Source organism: Ixodes scapularis, unplaced genomic scaffold (assembly GCF_016920785.2).
Source record: "Ixodes scapularis isolate PalLabHiFi unplaced genomic scaffold, ASM1692078v2 PGA_scaffold12__126_contigs__length_90152505, whole genome shotgun sequence".
Taxonomy (NCBI): domain Eukaryota; kingdom Metazoa; phylum Arthropoda; class Arachnida; order Ixodida; family Ixodidae; genus Ixodes; species Ixodes scapularis.
In genome coordinates this window covers 4,197,538-4,222,414 of record NW_024609838.1, presented here as the reverse complement: position 1 = coordinate 4,222,414, position 24,877 = coordinate 4,197,538, and the positions used below count along the sequence as shown (strand labels likewise).

The 24,877-nt window shown below is 46.6% G+C and overlaps 3 protein-coding genes across 4 annotated transcripts; 1 reads left to right on the top strand and 2 right to left on the bottom strand.

Moving 5' to 3' along the window:
* The first annotated feature begins 52 nt into the window (after positions 1–52).
* On the top strand, positions 53–8,748 carry LOC8024479 (proteasome assembly chaperone 2). The gene is made up of 8 exons (XM_002405973.4): positions 53–213; positions 303–465; positions 1,977–2,035; positions 2,127–2,245; positions 2,977–3,150; positions 4,027–4,141; positions 5,151–5,274; positions 7,406–8,748. Exons 1-7 carry the CDS (start codon positions 154–156, stop codon positions 5,253–5,255), a joined length of 795 nt encoding a protein of 264 aa, XP_002406017.2. The 5' UTR covers positions 53–153; the 3' UTR covers positions 5,256–5,274; positions 7,406–8,748.
* LOC8024478 (receptor-type tyrosine-protein phosphatase kappa) lies at positions 5,991–15,819 on the bottom strand. Of its 2 annotated transcripts, none has more exons than XM_042289379.1 (9): positions 15,685–15,819; positions 14,478–14,584; positions 13,399–13,588; positions 12,151–12,244; positions 11,030–11,243; positions 9,948–9,990; positions 8,916–9,045; positions 7,519–7,693; positions 5,991–6,189 (listed from the first exon to the last, which is right to left on the bottom strand). In XM_042289379.1, exons 1-8 carry the CDS (start codon positions 15,758–15,760, stop codon positions 7,522–7,524), a joined length of 1,026 nt encoding a protein of 341 aa, XP_042145313.1. In that variant the 5' UTR covers positions 15,761–15,819; the 3' UTR covers positions 5,991–6,189; positions 7,519–7,521. The 2 variants fall into 2 exon arrangements, with proteins under 2 accessions (XP_042145313.1, XP_029847170.4); XM_029991310.4 differs by having other exon boundaries at positions 7,526–7,693.
* A 372-nt stretch (positions 15,820–16,191) lies between these two features.
* Positions 16,192–24,821, bottom strand: LOC121835297 (protein sidekick-2-like). The gene is made up of 4 exons (XM_042289309.1): positions 24,734–24,821; positions 21,408–21,643; positions 20,594–20,705; positions 16,192–16,427 (listed from the first exon to the last, which is right to left on the bottom strand). Exons 1-4 carry the CDS (start codon positions 24,819–24,821, stop codon positions 16,192–16,194), a joined length of 672 nt encoding a protein of 223 aa, XP_042145243.1.
* Between the last annotated feature and the right edge of the window lie 56 nt (positions 24,822–24,877).

The window sequence follows — 24,877 nt, the reverse complement described above, 5'->3', positions numbered from 1 at the left end:
AACTGGCTCTGGCTACTAATGGATTGTTTCGTCCAACGTGGTTTAGTAGGCTACTTATCCGACTTATCCGCGACTTATCTGTGCTTCTCGGCGGCGCATCGCTCGTAAAGGAAAAGCGGAAAAAGCGCCCTGTCATCCCATCTCGCTTCCACTATGTTCGTTCCTTTACAAGCTTACAAAGACAAGTCATGGCAGGAATACGTGCTGGTATTTGTGAGTACAACATAGTGGCTGGTTTCTTTAGTAACGTTTCGATTCGGAGCCACATTGAAGCAATCGGAACATTGTCAACTTCGTTACAGCCCGTGGTGTCGGTGGGGAACGCGGCCCAGTTGGCCGTCGACTTGCTCCTGTCAACGCTGGAGACAGAGCTCGTCGGCTACATCCACTCCACTGCCCTGCTACCGCTGGTTGGGGGAAATCCGTACAGAGTCGGCGATCAGAGACTCGCTACAGCGTGCCAAGGTGAGTCTGCACCGCTGCTCGCATCACATGCGCAGCGCAAGTTCGCCTGCGGTACTGATGTCGCTGGTCTGCCGCTGGCGTGGCCTATAAAGAGGGGAGGGGCCTAGGAGAGGGGAGGAGGAGGGGCTATTGCGGAGCGCCAATGGCGAGGCGCGCGGAGGGAAGCACGCACGGGCGCTGCCGGCACCTATTTCAGTGGTGAGAAATTGCAATGATGTCAGAACACCGAGCTTTCATCGGTTAATTAAAACAAAATAGTGGGTAGACCTCAAGGCATCTAGCTTTGAGGTCTACCCCCTGTTCTTCCAATCAAAGCCAATCAGAACTCGGCGTCGTTCTGACGTCACCGTAACCCCTGCGCAGGAAGCAGACTATTTGCTCTCCGCATTGGACTGCGCGCGGCGCGTGGCCCGCGCGTGCGCGCATGCTCGATGCCTACCCTTACCGAGCGACCAAGGGGACAATTTGTGGCCACGCCTACTTCGGTTACACTTCGCTCCATGTAAGGGGGATACGGACACCACCTTCTGCCCGTTATGACCTCCTTGGGCGTCAGCATTCCCTATAGATGGATGGCTTGCACTGGCACCACATTTTTATCCATCGCGAAGGACCTTGCTGCTGTGCACATAGCTTCTACCAAAGTCGCTGGATGCTGGGAAGGTAGATCCATTGTCTTCCCTGTCTGGTAGTCGGACACAAAGAGATACTAACGTACTGATGACCAAACCTTGCAAGGTGATTTGCTCATCGCTCTCGGTTGCCATGGCAATTGCCATTTTGGTCCGTTGAAATCTTCGAAGCTTCGAAAAGGTTGTGCTGAACCAGCCGTGCCAAGATCGCCGTGGAGCATCACCGTACTGAAAGCGTTCCTCGCCAATATAAGCGTCCTTGGCACTGTGCATGCAATCAGTTTATTAGTCACGCTTGTCTCCAGAGATCTCTTACAATGATATTGTTGCTCTTGCATATTTCAAGACAGGAACATTCTTTTTCGATGCCACCAAGCACCGACGCCGCGTGTGGTGGCGGCACGAAGACGCGCGCTTGTTTCGTCGGTGTGGAGAACTAAATCTCGGTATTCAAGAAATGTCTTTAAAATGCAACCGGTCACCGGAAATTTGGATCGGCCCACCAAGAAAGGAGAGGTCGAGGAGAAACTGCTCACTTCATGAACCAAAATGGCGACTATACGGGGAGCTTGGCGTCACTTTCCCAGAATCCAGTGACATTAGCTCCTACGGCGTGTAACTCGCACAGCCGAATTCGTTTTGCAACGACGTCGCATGCGAGCCACGTACAGATGCAGCTGCTATGACAATCTCACAAGCCTAGAGGAGGTCGTCGCTCGTAAGTTTGCATGCTCCAAACATGTCTGCTGACAGTGTTTGTACAACCAGTGCGATAGAACCGTCATACAAGGAACAAACACGCCGCAAACGGCGTCCGCAGACTGCGCTGTGTGTGACCGCGGCTTATGGGCGCTCACCAAAACGCTCGCTTTGGTGCAGTGTACGTGTGCCACGGCAGCAAGCTCTTGCTGGTCCAACAGAGGACACCGGTGTCACCGGTAAGTCAAAAGCTGAAGATCTTGCGTCGGCAATCTGTTTTTTCTTTCTTTGTCCAAGGCCACCCTTTTTGGTTTTGGTTTTTGATTTCAGAACTCGAGGACCGAGTACCGCCAGTTCCTGACCGACTGGATGAAGCAGGAACGCTTTCGACTGGTGGTCATGCTTTCCAGCTGCCTCTCGCAGTACACCGACCCGTCGGACTTGCCAAAGTGAGTGTGCCGAGGGCTTCGCCCAGTCGCGAGGTAAAAAGAAAGATGTGCTGTACGGGATGCGGGACTCGAAATCTTCAACGGTCACGTCGGTGCGGTTATTTGCTCCGAGCATCCGACTACCAGACGTGTGCTGTGCAGCGTGCAAAGAAACAAAGCTGTGTTTATGCCGACGGGTGTACGGGAGGGTTTTAAGGCTACTAGTAGTGTTTCTGAATCTTTGTGTTGGCCATACGTCAAAAAGTTTTTTTTTGTTTTGTTTTTTTAGTGCCATGCAAGTGGTTACTTAAAATTTGGAGATAATTGTGTAAAATTGGGGGATGGTCACTCCTTCGGTTAACAACACACAAAGATACGTCCCTTGTATATTTTCCAAATAGAACGGGCAGGTGCTCGGTATTTCCGGTATTTTACGGTAAGCCTCGAGAATTTTGGGAGAAGTAGTGCGCTACAACTACTACAAAGTTTAGTCCGATTTGAATTTTAGCTCTTTCAAAAGCTCTCCAGAGTTTTGTGTTGACATTTGTTTGCCCGCAAACACGATACTGGGGAAACTAGCCCTTAGCCGCTCCACTGTGAAAACTCAAGCAAGGAACATTCAACTCTGGCACAGCACTTGAATTGCAAAGTAAATTTAAGAGACTTGTTGGAACGAGGAAGTGCAAATTGTGTTGGAATAACACACGAACGTACACCTTCCGAATTGACAAGTATTCACGCTACATTTGCAGGTACTCTGTGCACTACTACTGTTCCCCGGCAGTGACTCAGCAGGTGCAGGGAGACTTGGGTGCCCTCTGCTGGAATAAGCTGGAAAAGCAAGATCCCGTCACTCACGAACAGAGCTCTCACGGTGTGCTGCTCATGCCAGGGTCGGGCATTACTCGCTCCCTTCTCGAAAAATGGTGAGCCTTCCAATATTACCTTTTTGCTTTATTCATCTGGGTTTTTGGTTGGTGAACGTGTGATTGTGTCCCAGTTATCGCGGGATGCAAAAATGTACGAATTAGGCTCGGAGATTGTGAGGTCACTTCCCTCTGGTGTACTGTGCACTTGCCCCTTTTAACTTTGTTTCTGCGTTTGGCAGTTGTGCAGTTTGTTATCGTCTGCTGGTGTGCACAGCATGCATCCTTGGGGATCTTTACCTTTGGGGGTGACTTGCAAGAACAAAATTCCCAGCTCAAATCAAAAGACTGTCGCTCTACAGACCTTTTCTGTGTACTCTCTTCCCCAGCCACCTAATTAGCATATCCGGTATGGGCGGCGAAAAAAGTCTAAAGCGTTTCAACCTGTAACTAGTTAAAAAAATAAGGGGGAGGCAAAACGATAATAGGTGACGGTTACGCTTATATCCCAAGTGTCTTCTACTGGCTTGGCGACGGCAAAACAATGTTTTCGCCCATACTGGAAGTGACGACAATTCAAGATGGCGGCGCCCTTGAAGAACAGGTCTATAGGGAGTATTCACTGGCGGTCATAGCTGTGTGCGCGACTGTTGAGCGCGTGCTGACGGCGAGCTTCCACAGTTCTTTTTCAGCGTGCATTCCACACCATCAAGATTGCCGGTCTTAGCAGCCTATTAATGTGAGCTCGTTCTGAGCATGCACTTTAAAGAGCACCCACAAATATGGCGTCCAGTGACGACTTCCTATACGTAGCCGACGGTTTACAATTTGCAAATTCTTTCTTTATATAATGATTGGAAGACATCACATTCGATTTTAAATATTTTGAGATCAGTAAGTAAAATTTTGAAAATGTGTTTTCTGTTGGATGTTTAGCGTGTCAGACGAGATTCCCGTGGTGCTTCTGCTGGTGTACTGCTCGGAAGGCGACAACACTCCAGACGCCATCTTGCTTGCCGATCGATTGGACGAATGGCTGCACCTCTGCCAGGTGAGGGCTCCACCCACTCACCCTCCACCAATCATATTTTCACGGTCAAACATTGGCTAAAAATATTTACGGTAGAATCTCAACGAAGGGCCCAGTTTTGACTTTTCTTTTTTCCCGTAGGTCTCTTATGATGTACACTGGTCAAGAACAAATTGGCATTCCGCAGAAATAACTGTGCGTCTAGACATCAGTTTCTACACGAAACTGAAAACAAACTCAAAGTGATAGTCCCTTTATCCTCATCTCACTTGTGCCATTTGATTCCTTATCTCGTTTGCTCTATTTTGTTTGTACAGTTTAACCTTTCTTAACCCATTTTTTTGTTTCTGCTGATCGCCAATTAGGGCATTAGTGCACTAATTGGCGATGGGAAGTAGGTACAAATCACGTCTTCTAGAAACAAAAGAATATCCGAAAAGCATCTGTGTGCTTTGCAACGAGGTAAAACGCTCAGAAATCTGCAATCAGCCTATGCCCTGGACAACTTTAGTTCACAGACACACTGTTTTTGTATCTGATATTTACATCCTTCTCTTCTTTCATTTCGCAAAACCCCAGGCGATCGTGATTCACCCTCATTGTCGATCAACTGTTTTCCCCTTAACTTCACTTTTTACAGCGAAGCTGTTATGCGCTAGGATCTGGTAAAAAATGCACGAGTCAGCCTTCCTTGGCATTAATAGATAGTGATGTCCTGATCCCTTGTTATCATCTCTAGGCATCGTCCTCGAGGTCGTTCTTGAGGTTGTCCTCTAGGCATTGTCCTGGAAGTCGTCCTTGAGGTCGTCCTAGACGTCATCCTCTAGGTGTCGTCCTCGAGGTCGTCCTAGAAATCATCCTTAAGGTTGTCCGTGACGTTGTCCTAGAAGTCGTCCTTGAGGTCGTCCTAGATGTCGTCCTAGATGTCGTCCTCTAGGCATCATCCTAGACGTCATAGAAATAACAGCTTCGTTGGTCCTCTATCTTCACGTGAAGTAGAAGGCCTCTACAATTCTTTTTTTTCACGCAGCCGCTCAAGGACGGAGAGGAACGCTGTGGCCGCACAGGTCCCTGGCAGACGCCCATCTCATGGAGCCTGCTGTTTGGCAACACTCCTCCGACAGGAATCTACTAGCAGACGTCGGGTCGGATTGGTTTGTGCCTTGTCTCCCATCCAATTCATTCCAATCCAGGGGTCATTCCTCATTCAGAGGTGGTAGTGGAAAATTGCTTTATTAGACAGGACGCCATTTGGTTTGTGGGCCGGCGTGTCCTGTCCAATCCAATCCAGTGATCGTTAGGGATGTTGCGAATATGCCTAGGTCAAGTCAAACTAACTGAATCATTAAAATATTATATTTTTGCTTTTATGATGCCATAAACATTAGTACTCATGGTCTATAATATTAAATAAACTGAGATAAGTTTTTATTTTTTTAATTTGAGATTTTTGTGTAGAGTTAGGCAATAATGTTCAAAAGTCAAACTTTTGAACAGTGGTCAAACACTCTCTAGAAACATCTGAACAGTTTGTAGACTAGGTGGCACAAGCGACCACCTATTATAAAGGGTACAGCCATTAGCATCCCTCCATCCATCCTTGTCGAATATCAATAACTGTTTGAAGGCTCCTTGAACCACTCAATCCTCGTGTTCACCAAAAGTTTGCGACGTCCCTAGCTTTTATTCTTCATTCGAAAGTTGAATGAAAGTGTAAGTTGCCTTCATTAGACCAACCGTCTAATCCAATCCCATGATCATGCCTCATTAAAAAAATTGAATGATAATAGAAACTGCTTTTATTGGACTGACATCATTTGTTGTGTGGACCGACATTTCCCATCCAATCCAATCCAGTGATTATGCCTCATTCAAAAACGAAACAATGGTGTCCTTTATTGAGCCGAAACTGGTTTGTGGGCCGGCCTTCCTGCTGCAGGGTTTCCGATGCGATCCGCCGAGATCACGGTAGTTGTCATAAAGTCGTTTCATCACGGTGGTCGCACGGTATCTGTTGTGGGCACGGGACGACAACTTGTTTACTGGCTGATCTGATCGGTGGCATCTTGCTGCAGTGGAAGAGAATGACAGAAAGGATAAACTCTTAGCTTTTAGTTTTTTGGCCGTTTTTTACTCTATTTGCTAAGTTTCAAGCGCCCACATGCAGTTGCGCAACAAAATTTGGGAGCGGGCGCTTCCTCGTGAACAAATTGATCTGTAGCCAGTAAAGACTGGCAAATCTTTGGGTGTACGAAGAAGGGACAGATGCTCGCTTTGGCACGTAGGACTTGCTCGGTATACGGCGAGAAATCGAAGGGGGGGAGGAGGTGAGAGTATGCAAGGACATTAGAACACCAAGCCCTGGTTGGAATAGTTAACGGGTAGATGCAAAGGTGGCCGCCTTCATCTCTCCTTGCTCTAAGAACACGTTCAAAGAGTGACTAGAGACAGAGGCAGCTGGCTTTGCTTCTACCCCCAAATCATTCCAACCAGATCTCAGTGTTTTGATGTCCCCGTGCAATCTTGTCTCCTCCTCTCCGTGAATGTCTACCCGTATTAAAGCATGGAGTGCTTTTTAAAGTAAACCCTTAATCTTTAATATTTGTCCGTCCAAGGCTTTCTCCTCTACATTTGGCGTGAAAATCGACATAGCGTAATGTCGTGTGCATCGGGGGCCACCACAACTCGACGCCGCGATGCCGTGTCTTGTGACATAAAGTTTTCCGCTAAATTTGGCAGAGAAATCGACGTCCGGTGACCTGACGTCGCACGACATGGTCACGTGACAAGGCGGCGTCGAGTCGCGGTCTCGCGCGACGTCAACTTTCCAGCTAACTTCGGTGGGCAAATGAGTGAACAATGTGTTCGTCGCTCCCCGAACGACCGTTTAATGTCCCGAACAAACGTATACAATCGCTTCGTTTAAATACCACATTCCATACATTTTAGGACTCTGGAGATGAGGGGTCACTGCCAACTTCATAGCACACAATCTGTTGGTGCGGGGTTTCACGAGAAAATCGACGCATTACGCTCGTCCGTCACGTTCGACCGACGCACGGGTTGTGGTCGCACGAGGAATGTTGTCCCATAGGGGCACGTGACATGGCACGACCCAGCATGACGTCACGCACGCATACAGCACGTGCCCCGCTCATTCACAACACATTCTGTGAATCTCCAAGTTAATCAGATCGAGACATTTTAAAATTTTTTTTTTGTAAGTGGAAGTACGGCGGTGGAAAGAGCGCGCGCCTGACACTCAGTTGCCCGACGCTCGCGCAGGTGTTGCCACGAGACGAGAGCGGCCGTCACGGGACCACGGGGAAGTCTGGTCGTCCCGAGCCGGAACGGAGCCGGGCTCGCGCCGGAATAGGCGGTGCACCGGCCGGCCCTACCCCTCACATGTAGGTGCTCTGGAAGGTCTGCCAGTCAATCCGCGGGACGTTTGGACTGGCCTCGTAGTCCGCCAGCGGTTTCGGAGGCTCCTCGTCGGAGGAACACGCACTCGAGTCGGCGCGCATCACTGGCTCGTCGAAAACTGGATCGTGCAGCGTCACGTCAAACTCCTGCCTGCGTTTGTTGACACGAGAGACGGAAGTTGCGAAGTTGGTCCACACACCTGCAACTGCTTACGACTGGCACCTCAAAACTTCTCGGGACCTCTTGCGATGAGAGAATGCACTAGTGCTGTCTGTCAGGCAGCCGCGAAACACACTCAATTTCCGTACATTTCCTGGTCGCTGTTTTTTTGTGCATCATTCAGTCATTGTTGTCTCAACAAGCTTTTGACGACGTCGTAAACCATAGTTTCTCGTAGATGGTGTGTACGTCTGATCTCACAAGTACCGCAAAAACCTTTGCTCTAGGGAAATGCAGCTCCAGGTCCACCTCAGAAACGCTGCCAGCATGCCAGTGCATTCTCCTCTTGCCGTAAAATATTGCGAGAGGTCGTAATTAGGTATGCCGCGAACTTTCATGAAACTTCGAAGTTCGACTGGTTCGGCGAACCCTTGAACTTTTGGCAAGGTGGCAAAGTTGGACACATGGACAGTGTTGCCCAGCTTCCACACAAAGATTTCAAATCTAAGGGAAAGAAATAATTTAGAAAGTAGTTTATCTTATAATTTATACAATGATTAGCTATGTTTACATGATATGAAAGCAAAAATGAGTACTTTTAACACTTTCGTTAGTTAGTAATGTGAACCAGCGCTGCAATACACCCACCAAATATTGCACTTTTCCTCCGCCAGGTGGTGTCGGCTCGTTTCTTTCCATTTTCGCGCATGCACAAAAAAGTTCGCTTTTGGTCTAACCTTTGTACAACATCACGTTGAAAGTTTGAAAATGTTGAACTTGGTCGAACTCGGACCTGGGCAGGTTCGCGACATCCCTAGTCATTATGTGCTCGGTCGTTACCCGAGCCTGAATGTTACGGCGTGGTGAGGGTAAGTTGCAGATCTGTCATCATTGTGGTGTTATGGGACAGGTGTCAGGAAGAGACTAGTTCTAAGCATGACCCATTAAGTGCACCGCGATTAACGGACGCTATACTACGACCTGTCGGCTCTGGAAGTTCGAGGAGTCGGATTGACTCGCATACAATAAAAGTGGAGACTGCTCAACACTACGAGCCTTCCTGTATGCCGTAATGGCATATCCCCGTGATTAATCTCTTCATGTGAGGGTTCCCTTCCCAGCGGATTCAAGTCCTAACCGAAATGCCCGCAGTTCGACAAAGGCTGCACATATTGAAATGGCCCGAGGGGCAGCGTTCGTCGTGTGGACTCACCTGCGGAGTAAGAGCACCAGGACAGTGGTGGTGATGACCACAAGACTGAGGGCTATGGCCACCGGTACCAGGATCCACAGGGACAGGTACACGGACACCGAACGAATGTCCAGCCGCACCGGCGCTTCTCCTGAGTGCGTGGTTTGGTTGGAAACGGAGCTCGGATATTGTTCTTTGAATATTGAATTCCAATACAGGTAACTTGCATGAGGCTCTGGAGATGCAAATCGACTTGCGGTAAACAACTTTTTTTTTTTAAAATGGACTGGGATACTGGAGCAGGCCTGTACTCCTCTACTTATACCCCTTCAGTCTTTCGCATTTCTCTCTGAATTTCTGATGGAAAAAGCGCATAAAAAGTGACTGTTTTTCATACGGGTGCGCGAATATTAGACACTTTGAATAATTCGTGATCTGCATTCGCCGCTCAATTTGATTCATAGTTCTTAGAACATTAGAAAATTGTGAAGGACTTAAGAATTCTCCGGTTTCTCTCGTCAAGCTCTACTGGCTTGCACCAGCGCTCTGGCATCGAGCTTCACTGCTTTGCTCAGACACAGGTCGCGACAAGCGTTACTGCTTTGGATCGGCGATTTAGGGGAAGCGGCTGACCTGTCGAAACATCTATGTCAGTGACTCCAACACGTCTGACGTGTCTGAACACGTGGGATGAAAGATTGCTTTGCAGAACCCAGGACTACCAAGTTTGATCCTTGCCTCTGCTTGTTATCGATCTGGCGAGCATCACACTGGCACGAGTTTGCATATATAAATACTACACAATGCATATTAAAGACTTCAGGTTAGCAGTCATGCTGCAACGGCCAAATTTCTGGTCTAAAGCGTGAACCGGTGTCGTAGATTGACCCCATGCTGCCTGAATGCTCACATCTAGTTAGCTTTTTTTTTTTACCAGTACTAGGAGAAGCTACAAGATATTGTATGTGCTCCAGCACATTGGTGCCCGCTTTATGTCCATATCGTCGACGACTGTACCTTTGCTTTAGTTTCCAACGCCAGCCATAGGCCTACCTGTGGTGAAGATCAGGGGTTTGGATGCTAGCCGCACGGGCTCCTGGGGAAAAAAAAAAAAATAGCATCTCATGGAAGTGGCACTAGTTCATGCATGGGACTACGACCTGCTCTACAAGTCGCACATTCCTCATTTAAGTTGGTGTGCAACTTTAACAAATTAAAATCATGATGCGGGAGATAAAACTTTTCAACAATGCCTAGCTGTCTTGTTGCCTATTTCAGTTATCACGAATACGCAGTCGCTGGCATTGACCGTTTTTCTCGGACGTCGGAAAGGCAGCCATTGAAACTCCTTGTGTAGGGGCACCTGTATTAGGTTTTACGATTTAGTGTTCACTACAGTCCTGTTTTATCCGGACCTCGAGCAAGCAACAGGGTTCTTAATTGAATTTACCAGAACGCGACATTTGCAAAAGTAACAAAAAGGTGCGTCCGCCCCCAGGTATCGAACCTCGGCCCTTTGCGTGGGGGCCAAGCACGATAACCATTTGGCCACGGTCGTGTTTGCTCGGAGACGCACGTGGCAAAATGGATTCCTTCCGTCCCCCACAAAAATGGTCTATAAACATAATCCATAATAGCGAGACAAAATGCATGTACTATACCTATTTACCCAGTTTATCCCCAAACATTTAAATCTGTATAGCGAGGTATTCCTGTTAGCAAGGTTCATACAAGGCTGTTCAACTCTGTATGACCTAATGCAAAACCGTGTCGACCTGATGTTTAAAGCTGTGTTATGCACAGTTCTAAACAAATTTCTTCAAATTCAAAGGCAAGAATGCTGTAAACAATTTTTCATCACGTATTGGCGGCTACGGGAAGCTCGTGAAATACTGTAAACTAGATTTTTACGAAAACCTAAATTTTTGCAAATTTCATAAGTTAAAAAATTTTGCAAAAACTTTTATTTGGCGAACGTATTCACCATGGTAACGTAGCATGTCAGTCCAAGTCACATATTTTTGTGCATGCAAGATATTCCCGAAATTGACACATCTTAAGGTTTGTAAAACAATGAGCTCGCGAAAATGGAATCATTTACGGTATGCCCCCAGTGCGTTCCTTGGTCTACTCACGCTGCCTCGGCTGTTTTCAAAGACCGCAAGCACGACAGCTTTGTAGCCGGTGCTGGGGAGAAGGGGAGCATTGAAAAACCCGCCGTAGTAGAGGCCGTCCCCTACGACGAAGTATTCTGTAGTTGAGTTGGTCACAGCATGCACTTTCGCAACAGGGTAGCTTGGGGCAGCGTGCGAGCCTGGCTCTTGCTTGGAGAGTACCACCTCGTAGTAACTGGGAGAGATAAAGGGTCTCGTTACAACTCTAATGGACCCTTTCCAAATTCAGTCTGGCAACTTTGATCCCTATAATCATCTCGGTGTATGGCATTTTAATGCGAAAGCATTAACTGGTCTCTTGGAGCGAGCTGATGTCATCAGTTTGAAGCGCGAAAACGGCTCATAGTTTTCCCGATCCTTTGGTGTTATTTGCTGGCGCGCGTCGACGGGGCTCCCATTGGCTGCTGCGCTCGTCAGTTTCCATGACCATTCACCCCAGGGCGCTGCGTATCCATCATTGGGCCGTTGCTCCCCTGGGCATGGAGTGTCCAAGGTCACCATGCCCAGGGGAGCACACGCGCTGACCAGCGCCGTAAAGTATGCAGCAGACGAAAAAGGGAGCGGACGAGCGGCTTGCATGCTTTCGCATTCACATCTCGTAAGGAATGCTTAGGTGTACCTCAATCTTTTTGCAAACTAATGGCGGCCTTCTCTAGGCTGACAAAGGAAGCTGAAGATACCGAGCAGGGAATATGGCAGGCCTGTAACGTTTGAGACGCCGGTACGACATGATGCACAAATTACCATGCATACGACGACTGCATAAGCTTTTGGTCTAGTTAATCTCAAGTTGGGCTCTAAAGCCTTTTGATGGCGGAAATTTAATCAAGGGGCTTATGGGTCGGCACTTTGTACGTTCGCACCATCGAAACTGAAACAAATCGAGAAAGAATTATGAGGTGACCGAAAAACAATTCTCATCTGCCATTTGTGTGCAAAAGTGTTGATGCCCAATAAAACATACCAAAGGTTTCATGACCACCATTAGTTTGTCGAAGGTGGAACTGCTCTCTGAGCCACCAGATGGGATTGAATTTCAAAAAGGGTCTATTGGACGTCGAGGTTTGTGATTGGCCACTTGCCTCAGTGCTAGGTCTTTTGGAAATGTCAGTCGGAGGGTTGCGCTGAAAGGACCTCCGGAGACGTAGCTAACTTCGACATCTTCGTATTTGACCCCTGAAAGACGGAAAGCCATATTCAAGAAGCATACAAAATGGGCAAAGACAAATCACAAAATCAGCTTTTTTTTTTCAGCTTCCAATGAGCTGGTTAAAAAAGAGAGTCAATAAAATGTTACTTTTATTATGCAAACAAATTTGGATATAAATAAGTGCTCTTGCTACTTCTTCACATCACCATTGCAGAGATTAAGGTAGTTAATATGATGTGGCATGAGCTTTTGCCAGAGGAGGTTGCCACTTGGGCTTTCAGTCATTCCAACAAAAGTTCAACAACACTGTTTGTTGCCAGAGAAGTACTTCCCTGACCCCCAATATCAAGGATGTCTATTCATTCTTCCCAAACCTTCATACAGTTTCCGCCACACACATTACACGTCTATGGCGAGTGATGTGAAAGTCTGATTTTATATCCGATAGATGCAATGGATATCTGAAGGGTTTGATGTATATCCGATTATATACCATCTGATTTTTTATCTGATAACTAGGATAGATATTTGATGCATATCTGATGGTATGGAATCCGATTCTATATCCAATGCATGTGATAGGTACCCAAAGAATTTTATGCATATCTCGTGATATGAAAGGTTTTATTTTATATCCGATGGATGTGATGGATATCTGAAGAGTTTAATGCATACCTGATGATATGGCATCTGATTTATATTTGGTGGCTGTGATGGATATCTGAAGGGCTTGATTTGCATCATCTGAATTTATATTCCATGGATGTGGTGGATATCTCAAGAATTTGGTATGCATATCGGATGGTATGTTATTTCATTTCATATCCAATGGATGTGATGGATACCTGAAGGTTTTGATGCCTATCTGAAGATATGATATCTTGTTTTATACCCTATTGATATGATGGATATTTGAAGGGTTTGGCATGCATATCTGATGGTAAGGCATCTGAATTTATATCCGACGGTTAAGATCGATATCTGATGGCTATCTGGAGGGTTTGATGCATATCTGAAGATGTGGCATCATTGTTTCAATCTGATGCATGTCGGATAGATGTCTGATGAATATCTGAAGGGCTTGAAGCACATCCGACGATACGACATCTGAGTTTATTATCCGACGGATATGAAATCTGTCGGCGCACAGAGATTGCCAACATCCGGACTGCAAGCTCACCCGCGGGGGCCGTCGTGAAGTGGCTCACGGCGTACGGTCCCGGCCCCGCAACGGTGAGGGCCCTCACCAGGGCTTTGTAGCTCTGTCCGGGAGAGAGGTCTTCCAACGTCGCGGTCCGGTCGTTGTCGGCCAACACGTTTGCCTTCGCACCTGGCCGCGGACCGTCCTCGTCGCTGCCCTCCACCAACACCTAGAACGATTGATTAGCATGCCTCTCTGTTAACAAAAAACTCAAATAATGAACGAGCCAGTTAGTAACAAAGAGGGGGCATTCTGCTGAGCACCATTACAAAGGGGGAAGACTGGAAAGATTGTTTGTTGAAACGTTGTGCCTCATTTTTTTCCTTTGGCACATTTTTGTACGATGTTCTCCCTACTAAGCAATTAATACCCAGTTAGGTACTGCTACTGTATTCACCGACAGTATGAGGTGACTCCATTCTCGTGCACCTGTCAAAGGTGAAAAGATCACGCTGGATTAGGGACGACTGAAGCCCCTCTTCCTGCAGTTCTAACCTTGCGGATGACAACGACGTTGTGTTATTACTCGGGTCAGGGTGTTTTCTTTGAACCAGGTGGAGATCTATCTGGTTTCCTGTCCGGAAAGATTGGTACCGGATTTCTTTTTTTTTCTTTAATTATAGCTCACTAGTCTAGGTTTCTTATACTATTGGAATGTTAATTGTTCCGTTTTGTCGCTCGAAGTAAATTTCGGGGGTTTCAGCCCGTGCGCTCTCGAGTTATATGGTACAGATTCACGTTTGGCGCCAGACGCCGCAACCCACTAACAAATGTTGCGCAATCACCCGTTTTGCCGCGCTAATTATACTAGCTTCGAGGGAAGCCCCTTGGATGCGAGAGAAAAGCGCAGGAAACTGGAAATCACACACTGGGACGAGCAGTGTCTATTGTGGTAAGGTTTTAGAATGCCAGGCGCTGCTGTAACCATAAAATGACTTTTAAACAAGAACCGTCCAAGTCGTCCCATGCTTGTTCTAGCTCCAGCACGTAATGAACGCGCAGGAGACAATGGTGAGGTACAGAGATGCTGCGAGGTTGGGAGCATGGCGGACGCGTACCTCGTACTCCACGAGCACTCCGTTGGGTTCCCGGGGTTCTTCCCAGTGCAGTTGTACCGTCGTGTCCGTGACCTGTTCCACTCTGAACTGCTCTGGTTTTCCTGGAACTACAGCATGCAAGTTGCATTCATTAAACGTATGGCCAGTTATTTTTTTTTTTCTGGCATTGTGCCGGAAAAGAATCACATTGGTAGGGGCGTTTCTACATAAAGAAGTCTTTGCATACAAAAAAAAAAGACACAAAAGAAAAGAAAGCCAGCATTTGCAAAGTGGTCTGGAGACTTGCTGTAAAGTACCGAGCAAACGGCCACCTAAAACTTTAATGTAATCTCGAAAAGTGGGTTCAAGCGTAAATGAGCAGAGGGGCATGTGATAGGTCGGGCTTCATTGCTTTGTGCCTTGTGCTCGGAGAGGTGGCTGACATGGAGAAGCGCTTGCTTTGTTGTGTAGGCTTGCAAGTTGGGGGTGAACGCTTATTTTTTTAAAATATTTCTCAAGTGGCAGGCGGGTGCTTAGTGTGACATGGGCACATGCTTGGCATTATAAGGTAGCATATTTTCAGGACGATCGGGGATTAAAAAGAAGCTGAAGAGGTTCTTGAAAAAATTAGTTAGATGTGAGTTCTAGTGCATTTTTGTCCCGTGAATTTGAATGCTGCAAGAATTTGATCCAGGTGTATCAATAGACTCGAGAAAAACTGAATAACCAACTGCCGGGTGTGACGTGGTACCCAAAGGTTTTAGTTTCCTCGCGCGTGCCGCTTGTGAGGGAACGCGTGCAGTGCATTTTGACTGCTCAAATAAGGCTTCCGGGAAGCGCAGAAATGTCGAGATCTCATTATAATACCTTCATCATGGCTCCTTCCTTGCACCAAACGAGACGGGAAGGAGGGGCTTCACGCTACTTCGAAAGCACTTTTGTGGCTACTTGGCGCGTCAGTCTGAAATATAATTTTGATATTCATAATCCTGGAGGCCATATAAAGCCGACTTAAGTATTTTTATTGTTTTCTTAAATACAGAACCCCTTCAGCTTTCTTAAAACCTGCTACTCCAGGAGCTCGTCACCACTGCTGTCAACAATTTATATTTTTCCGGTTCATACGGTTAATTAGCGACATAATTCTACTGCATCATTGCCCGTTCCCCTTGGAACGCCTTTAAGGGTTCTTTCGTGGGCAAGCGAAGGAATCGCCGTTGTTCCTTACTGTCCTGAGTGGTGGTCCGCGTCACGGGAAGAGAGAGGGGGCCGGAGCCAAATGCGTTGACTGCCCTGACGCGCATCGCATACTTGCGGAACGGCTGCAGGCCATGGAGCGTCACGTTGGGGTCTGTAAAAATGGGAATGGAAAACCCGTTGCACATGGCTTCCACGTGGTCTTTGTCAGTTTCGGTTTAGTGCCCCGCATAGCCCAAAAGGTTAGGTAGGTTCCCTGACTTCAGACTGTGGAACATTAGGCAGAACACCGTCTATTGTCATTTCGGGCCATATTGTTGCGTAACAAAAATGGAGGTGTCGGAAGCGTGCGTTGGTTGCGAAGCGTGTAAACTGCATTCTTAGCCCGTCACCAATTTTAGTTATACACAGAACGGAAGTGATTCCTGTGCTGCCGAAAGGTGGCGCTAGAGTGCTCTCTCACCGTAAGCGTGGTAAGCCATCGCAAGTTGTCATAACGCTGTCGAATACACTAGGACTCAAACGTTTGAGCCCGCCTTCAAGCTACAAGACCACACATCGGGTTTAGGAAAGTGGACGGCTTTACGTAATTAGCGTCCTTACCAGTCGCGTTTGTGGCTAGCACGTTGCCGGTTCCATCCGCAAATTTGAAGGTGCACTCGTAGAAGACCAGGGGTCCGTGCATCTCTCGGCAGGGCACGGGTTCCCAGCTCAGGAAGAGGCTCCTCGGACCCGCCCAGATGACTTTGACATTCCGGGGAGGCCCGCTGGGTGCTGTACATCAATGTGGGGACACATTATTCGGCCTCCATTGCATCTCTGGGACGTGAGCGGAGCTTATCCTAAATTTATGTCCCCCAGAGATTCTCTGAAGCACCTTGTGACAACATCCGTCACTATGAAATCAAGTCAATTTGCAAGAAGAAAATTGTTACTACGTTAGCCAATGAATTCCCCGCTAAAGTGTCCGCAATCCGACGGAGGCTTATTGCAGAGAAGGCGCTGTGTAACCGAGATTTCGGTTCCTCAACAAAAGATCTTCAAGTAGTCGAATTTAATCCTTGTTGTTTCTCTGAGGCGTGCCAATACCCTTTGTTGGTTTGGGACATAAAACTAAAATTTGATTGACTATTTGCTATGTTAGTATTTGTTGCGTTATTGCTCCCGGGATTCTCAAACTTCTTAATCTCGTGGAATGTCTATTTCTCTTGACTGATGGCCCCCTCCCAGTATCCACATTGATGCAATAGAGTAGTAGAGTAGAAGCCTATAAACCTTGCAAATAATAATAATGCACATATTAGCAGGTGTTTCACATGTTGCTATCCATTAATGGATGGCTGATGTTTGCTAAGATAGTAATAAATCTGGAAGAACGCTTTACTTAGGGGTGGGGGCAGCCATGAACACTTAGGAGTTTAAAGATAGGCTGGGCCTTGAGCCCCTAAAAACACAATTTTCCAAATGGAAAAACTGTAGCATGCGTCGATTCTCATTAATTTAAACTCCAGGAAGCCACAAATTTTTTTTAATTATCAGAAGTGGGAATCATCAGAAATGCATCTACACTCTCCGGCAATATGAAAGACCCACTCGGAGCGCGTGGCCGAGGCGGTGGCTGGCGGGGGCGCTGCGAGCGCTCCGGGCAGTTCCACTCTGCTTCGAGGGGAGCACGCTCCCTCGGGGCTCAGCTAAAGCGAAACGCGCTTATCAGTTTGTGCTGAGCCCCGAGTGAGCGTCCTCCCCTCGAAGCAGAATGGAATTGCCCGGAGTGCTCGCAGCGTCCCCGCCAGCCACCGCCTTGGCCACGCGCTCCCAGTGGGTCTTTCATATTGCCGGTGACTGTACATAATATGCAAGGTAAAGTTAAGATTTGCCATATGAATGGCTACGCATACAAACCAGATATTTGGTGATTTCCTCTACATAGGCCTACTGATCACAAGCAGGTAAGCCACACATGAAACATTTGGGAAATGTATGACACAAGTTAATTTATCTCTCATTAACATTGTTTTTTTATGTATTGTTTAGACGTAACTAAAAACAAAATCAAGTTTGTTATCAGGCCAAGAAGCTGTCTAAGTTGGACCATCAAGCAGGGGACACAAGCGTGAATAAAACTGGTATGCGCGGTAGTTATAACTTGCACGGACGCTGTGACATACAGACCTATACCCAGACTTGTACCGTACGCATTACAAGTAATCAAATTACTTGTAATCGATTACTTTTTGGAGTAATTATGTAATCAGTTGATTACTTTTATTAGGCAGTAATCACAAGAGTAATCTGATTACTTTTTGAAGTAATAAAATTACTTGTAACCGTTACAATTTGTCCACAGGACAAATTGTAACGGTTACGGTCATAAAAAAAAGGCACACGCCTTTTTTTTTATGAAATGACATTTATTAAATTTGCTTCCTTTTTTTTTTTCGAACGGAAAAAAGAAAGATTTTTGCGGAGCTGTAGGAAACGAAGTCAATCTTTTTCTATGTACAGTTTCTGTGGAATGTCCGTTCTTTGTTTTGTTTTCGAGCTGGGACTGGGAGTGGGAAGCCCCGGGAAAGCCACAGTGTGTGACAAAGGCCATTCAGGGCGAAGTTTGAGGAAGCAGAATGTAGCTTGTGAGTCCTTCGTTCAAACTAGCCCCCTCACGCACACACACACAGAAATAAAAAAATAAAAAAATCCTGCTGAGGGTACCTATCGCAGCCCGTAGGAGAACCAGAACCGAAGAATGCCTAAAGCGGATGCAAAATATAACAAAGGCAGTTGAAATATTTCCCCATTTCCCCTACGTGGCCTTTGTAACAAGCAATGTTTCGAGTTGAGAAGTGGTCGGGGCGATCTCTTCCGCTAATGGATACTACACATGATCCGTTTCAAATCCTGGAGCTGCTGTTCTTTTGTATAACATGCGAGCTCATCCACATATGAATAATAAAATGAGCGACGCAAACTTTGAGCGACAACCCTTGCTCAAGCTTAACAAGATCTAGAACCCCTCCGCTCCCCCCCCCCCCCCCTCCCCCCCCACACACACACACACACTGGCGAACGCCCTGTGTCCGCATTGTGAAGGTGCAACGACCACGAAGAGGGAACCCGTTTTTCTTCAATACTTGTGCAAATGTGAGATATAGGTTGGAAGTAGTTCATTGTTATGAGCGCTAAAGATGTAAAGTAATCGGAAAAGTAACGATTACTTCTTTAAGTAATGTCCAATTACTTTTGCCGTCGAGTAATCAAGTAATCTAATCGAATACTTTCTAGCCAAGAGTAATAGTAATTGTAATCGATTACTTTTTTTTAGTAACGTGTACAAGACTGCCTATACCATGCCGCCATGTCACAGCGTTCGCGCAAGTTCGTAGGAAAATTACCGCGTGGCGCCCGTTTTTATGCGGAGCTTAATCGTCTGCTTCTTGCACAGCGTTGCGATGATGTCAGAATGCTGAAATCTTATTGAGTGTGCTTCTCACTGAGTACCGTTGCACTGCGGAGAAGCAACACCTGCGCGCGGAAGCAAGCTCCGTGGGTGACACCTCTCTGCAGTGCACCGGTGCACGGAAAGAAGCGCACTCGACGGGGCTGCTAAAACAAACAAAAAAAAGGTATGAATTATACAAAAACGCCGTGCGAAATAAGCGGCATATGAATACATTAAAAACATAGCGGGACAACCGAAATTTTAAAATTTCTTTGAATTAACCAAAAGTATAAAATATCCGAGTTTGAATTATCGCGAGCCCACAATTTCAATGCTGGCAGAGGAATTTGTGGTGTGGAGGTAATGAAAAAAACGAACTGTTGTGGTAAAACCGTTTAACTTTTCTAAATTAACTTTAACCTATTATTAGGGTTCCGCGTTTTCGGTTTCTATTTTTTCAAAATTCGGCGTACTTTTTTCGGTGTTTATTTTAAAATTCAATTTTCGGTTTTTTTCGGCGTATATTTATGCCCACAAAATTTTATCGGCGTTTTTCCGTGAATATACAATAAACACCAACGGTCACCGGATCAGATGATTCTTGTAGCTCTGATATTCGTGATCATTCAAAGAATAACGGCACAGATACATTGAAAAAGAAATGGACACTTTATTTGGCAAATGTGTGCAACTGTAAAAGAAACAAGAAAAAAACAGAAGTACAGACAAGTCAAATATAAAGCCTATTTCCAAAACAAAAATGGAACTTCACCGTCTGTACATCAGGATTACGTGATCTTATTATAGTACACACACATTTACATTCCCAAGTTCTTCTCGTTGATCCGCACTCTTTCTTCCCTGTTAATATGACCCTGAGCTTCGAGAGTTCCCTCACAACGCTAACACTGGACCCTGGCAGGCTGAGGATATGAAGAGCTGCCTGGAGCCAAAATCGGCCAATCAACCGATTGTGACCACCAAAAGGGACACGGTGTGACGTTTTGAAGCACAACATAAAATGCACAGCTTGCTTCGAGTCAGTCTTCCTTTCAACGAGTTAAAAAAACACGCTCGTATATGGGGAGTCATGGGGCATTTCAGACTTCACGTTCCGATTGACGATGCGGCACATTCAAACAAAAACGTCGTGATGGCATCCGTGTATCCCATAAATTCGGGCACATTTCGATAGACACTGTCGTTCCTCTTTTTCGCCACGACTCTGCGGTACGACTGGCAGGTCAAAGCGAGCTATTCCGGTTAAAGCTGAATTTTAGAGAATTAATGCGACGTATTTTTATCGGTTTAAATCGAAAATGCCGAGCCTAAAAACTGACCTTTTTCGGTTAAAACCGAATTTCCGAAAATGAATTCGGCGTACTTTTATCGGTTTTTATCGGTTTAAACCGAAAACGCCGAACCCTACCTATTATAGAGGGTTGTACTGTAACCTGAAAAATTCAAATTGAGCTTCTTTGAGAAGATGAATCGTAGAGCTTACCGGCCCCTGTGGTAAGGAAGTTGAGTTCTCGTTGCTCCCCGTAGCCCTTGCTTGTTCCAGCGCTCACTCCGACTCGGTAGAGGGAATGGGGGGCCAAACCTCTGCCCAAAAACTGGGCAGTTGCAGTGCCAGACGATGCAAAAGATATAGCAGACACGTTAAATATTTAGATGTGGCACCATAGAAAGCAACTGTTTCTCTCTCGCTTCCTGTGCATGTCAAGAGCGCTCTGCAACACAGTTGAAACAAGCACAGCATTGGCTTTTCTTAGCACCTAACCATTTCTGGTTACTACTGTGATATGGCAACTGTCTTAAGTTAGTGTCCTGAATAAGCATTGGTAGTTTTGAGCTATGAAAAGTAAAAGGAGAAGACTAGCATTTCACAGACCGTGCTTACTCCAGCATGCCCTCTCGAAACCTTTGTGTAACTGAGCATTCTAATTGATTTGACTGGGCAGTTCCTTGTCTTGCCTTTCCTTTGAGGATTAAGTATCTGTATTGCTGACTGTCACCTCTGTGGGTCTGAATGACAAACTAAATGGCCAAGACCATTTCATCACATGGCGAGAAATATTAAGGGTTTTCGGACTAGACGTTTGCACGTTTAATCTCTATTTCGGCATTTTAGTTTTTGTTAAACTGCGTGTTGCAGCAGATTCTTATGGGAAATTTGTTAAATTTGGAGTAATGCTTACAGTGTGTGACTATTGGTCCTTGTATCTAACAAATACAATTGACACAACTCGGGAGTTACCTTGGTGAAGGGAAAGGGGGCTGGCAAGGGGGGAGTGTATTTACTTAACGAGTATTACCTGAGGATAACGCACAAGGAACACATCTTCGAGGCCCGTCACTCCGCAACCTCCGACATCTCTCGGATGAAGCTTCACTTTGAATTCTACTGGGGTTCCGTTACGAACTTTCGGCGACTGCCAAGTGACGAGCGCCTCGCTCGAGTTGACCCACGCCACTGTGAGGTCAGCCACCGGCCCTGGAACTAAGCGGATTATACGGTGAGGCAATGTCGCACCCCTCGAGACAAGTGTGTCTGTGTTACGGTTTTGCCATGATTCGGTAGAAAATTTAAGTAATTTCACCCATGTTGCTTCTATTTTTGTTGATAATAGCAAAGTTGGCCTTGCCGAATGACCGTGAGAAGATGATAACAGCAATGACTTTGTGTCGTCACCATATGGGGGCCGTAACGTTAAGGGCGACTCTACGAGTTACCTATTCTTTCTGCCAGTACGAAAAGAAAGCACAGGAGAAACATGTTTAAACGGAAGAGAAGGTTTAAGAGTTAAACATCACAAAAGATAGTTGGCTCTTTGGAAAGTGCAAGCTGCATGTAACTTTAGGTTAGTCGAAAACAAATGAAAATAATGGGTGATCTATGGTGACTACCACCTCACCTCTTGATAAGCTAATGTTTGTGTTTCTTACTGGTATCAACAACCATTATGCCGTGGGCAAGCGCTTTGCCGCCATTTGCTTCCAAGGGCCACTTATTCCAGCAGTGCAGGACCATTTGCTTTCAAAGGCACGAGCCTCATACATTGGAGCATTCTATGCTAGTTTGTAGGAGAAACACAGATCCATCGAGTGTTTTTATACCTACCCCCCTGTTCAGTCGTGGCATCAACGGAGGAATTGAACGGCGCACGGCCCTGGGACGTTACGGGATACACATCGATACGGTAGAGCGTGTCAGGTTCTAGCTTGTCAAACTCCGCAGACTGTTTCTCCGCTTCCGCATTCTGGACTTTTGCAAGGTCCTCGGAATCCTCTGCTTTTCGGAGATGGATCTCGTAGCCCGTTAGCTTGCAGCGAAGTTGGTCTTGCCGTGGGGGCTGCGTGCAAGAAAAAGAGGAATCTACTACTCTTTTCTGGCTGATTTCCTTCACATTGTGTCAATGGCAGCCCAGCACTTATCACTGTATAAGATGGTTGGTAGCCAAGTTGATGTCGGAAGTTAAGCCGTTCGCCGTCATGCAGAAGACATAAGAAAGCTGACATCTGTGTGAGAAGCGCACTAAGATGTCCACCTACCAGTCAGAGTAACTGACATAGGGGATTTATTTTCGGCTGTTTGTCGTGCCCTCTTCGACAAGTGCGTTTCAGGTAAGGAAATGGGGTGTAGGGATCGGCCATTTCTGCGGTGTTCAAGAAAGCTTCTTGTTCGTCCAACGATCCAATTTCTACAATACTCGCCTTCCATCGGACGGATAGCCGATTCTCAGACACCGACTCCACCTCGAGGTCTTGGGGAGCACTCTGAGAACTGGATTCTGGTTTGGATATTGTGAACGACAAGGTTATGGCCACTTCATGTACTACCGTCGAGATAACGGAATTCACGTCTTCGTTTCATTCTGAACGGGCACCATGCACACGTGCTTACCTCCGCAGAGCGTACGAGCAAAGGCCCACATTTCTGGTTCCGGAAGTCCGGCCGTGGAAATGTTGTTGCGTCGCAGTGCCACTGCAAACATATACTCGGTGTCTGGCAGAAGGCCAGACACGTTAAAGGTTGTAGCGTCTTGCCACGGCCCTGCGACTGTCCAATTGCTAGCTCCCTCAGTGCGATACTGCAGCTGAAAAGGCAAAAAAAATACACTTGAACCTTTTTGCACCTCTGCTCTTATTCAAAGGGGCAGTGCAACGATATTCAATTGGAATATTTTTCACTGTACACGAGCTTACTGGCAGTAGTGGGACTCAAGGATACTCGCACGCAACGCCACTGACCAAGAAACTTCTTTGTTGCGCTGTAATTTCGAGGACGAAACCGGGTGTTTTCATTCAATCTCTCCTTCACAAAACCTGATGACGTAGCTCGGCGGTAGCAGTACCGCCCATGACGATATTTGAATGCGGCTCACAGATTGGACCCGAGCATTGCGTCGGCACTCGATTTGGGCTCGTGATAATTGATAGCTCGAGAAGCATTCGGGTAGTGGCCCGTGTCCAATCGCTGCAATGACGACAACAACCAAACCATAACAATGTCTAGAACTCGGCGCGTGTCCTGTGCCTTGCCAACTCAGCGCGAGGCTATGATCAACATTGGCACCATATAATCGGCTCCCGATCACGTGGCCGCTTGTTCTGGCTGCGAGTTAAGGGGGTTAACTCTGCTCGTTTTTCTTAATTTTTTTCTGCGACTTTGATTGCATGGGGTGAAAAACGAACGGGCATTTCACAGGTCATTAACGTCAGGGATCCGTTCTAAGCGGTATTTGTGCAAAATAGAAAAATCGCTGCATCGCCCCTTTAAAAAGTCAGAAGTCAAGCTGGGCAGAATGCGCAGCCTGGTACTGACGTCATTGACGTTTGTCCGACAACATTTTCTCAAACTGTGCTGGCGACCACCACATTGAAGTCTGGGCCTATTTTATGGAGAGCTTACTGTGCCAACCTTTCAGGTGATAGGTTTTTTAATAAGGTAATTGTTATATAAAATAGATTACCAGTATGTGAGTTTTCATTGCTTTCGGGTATAGTTATTTCCAGGGGCTACAGTTTTCAGTTTTGAAATTACCTGGTAGTGAATGGTGTCTCCCAGTCTTCCACCGGACCTTGGGCCCCAACTCCAAGGCTCCCAAGAAATTTCAGCATGGTCTGAGGACACTTGTACTTCGGGGGGAGATGTCAGCACCGGATCGGTTGCTGCGTAGGAAGAAATCTGTGCCTGGATTTGGGGGGTGCAATTCCCAAGAATATTAAGTATTCAAAGCATACACTTCCACACATTGTAAGAAGTAAAGCAACAGGAGGACCGTAGTGCATGACCCTAAAAGCTGATAACTGTGATAACCTGGTTCATCATCAAATGGCAGCTCTGACGTAACGGATGACTCCCCGCTAATTCTTAAGTCACATTCTTAGGTTACAGGTTGCTAGATCCTCCTCTTTGTCACCATGAAAGGGAGAGAGCACAGCAGAAACCTTTCTTATAGGAGAGAAGGTAGACTAGAGGTACGAATTAAGCATCACAATGACCAGATCTTGCAAGCTGCAAGCTTGCTGCATAGATAACTTTCAGTTACAAAACCGAAGAGAAGGGTGGTCTCTAGCAGAATTGGGCATTTTGGGTTAGGACCTCGAAATTCATGCTTGGCCTGTCTAAACCACCTACCTCCCTGCTCTGTCCTGGCTTCGACGGAGGAGTTGAACGGTGCACGACCCAGGAACGTTACAGGATACACATTCACACTGTAGGACATGTGTGGTTCCAGCTTGTTGAACTTCGCAGACTGTGCCTCCGCTTCCAAGTTCTGGA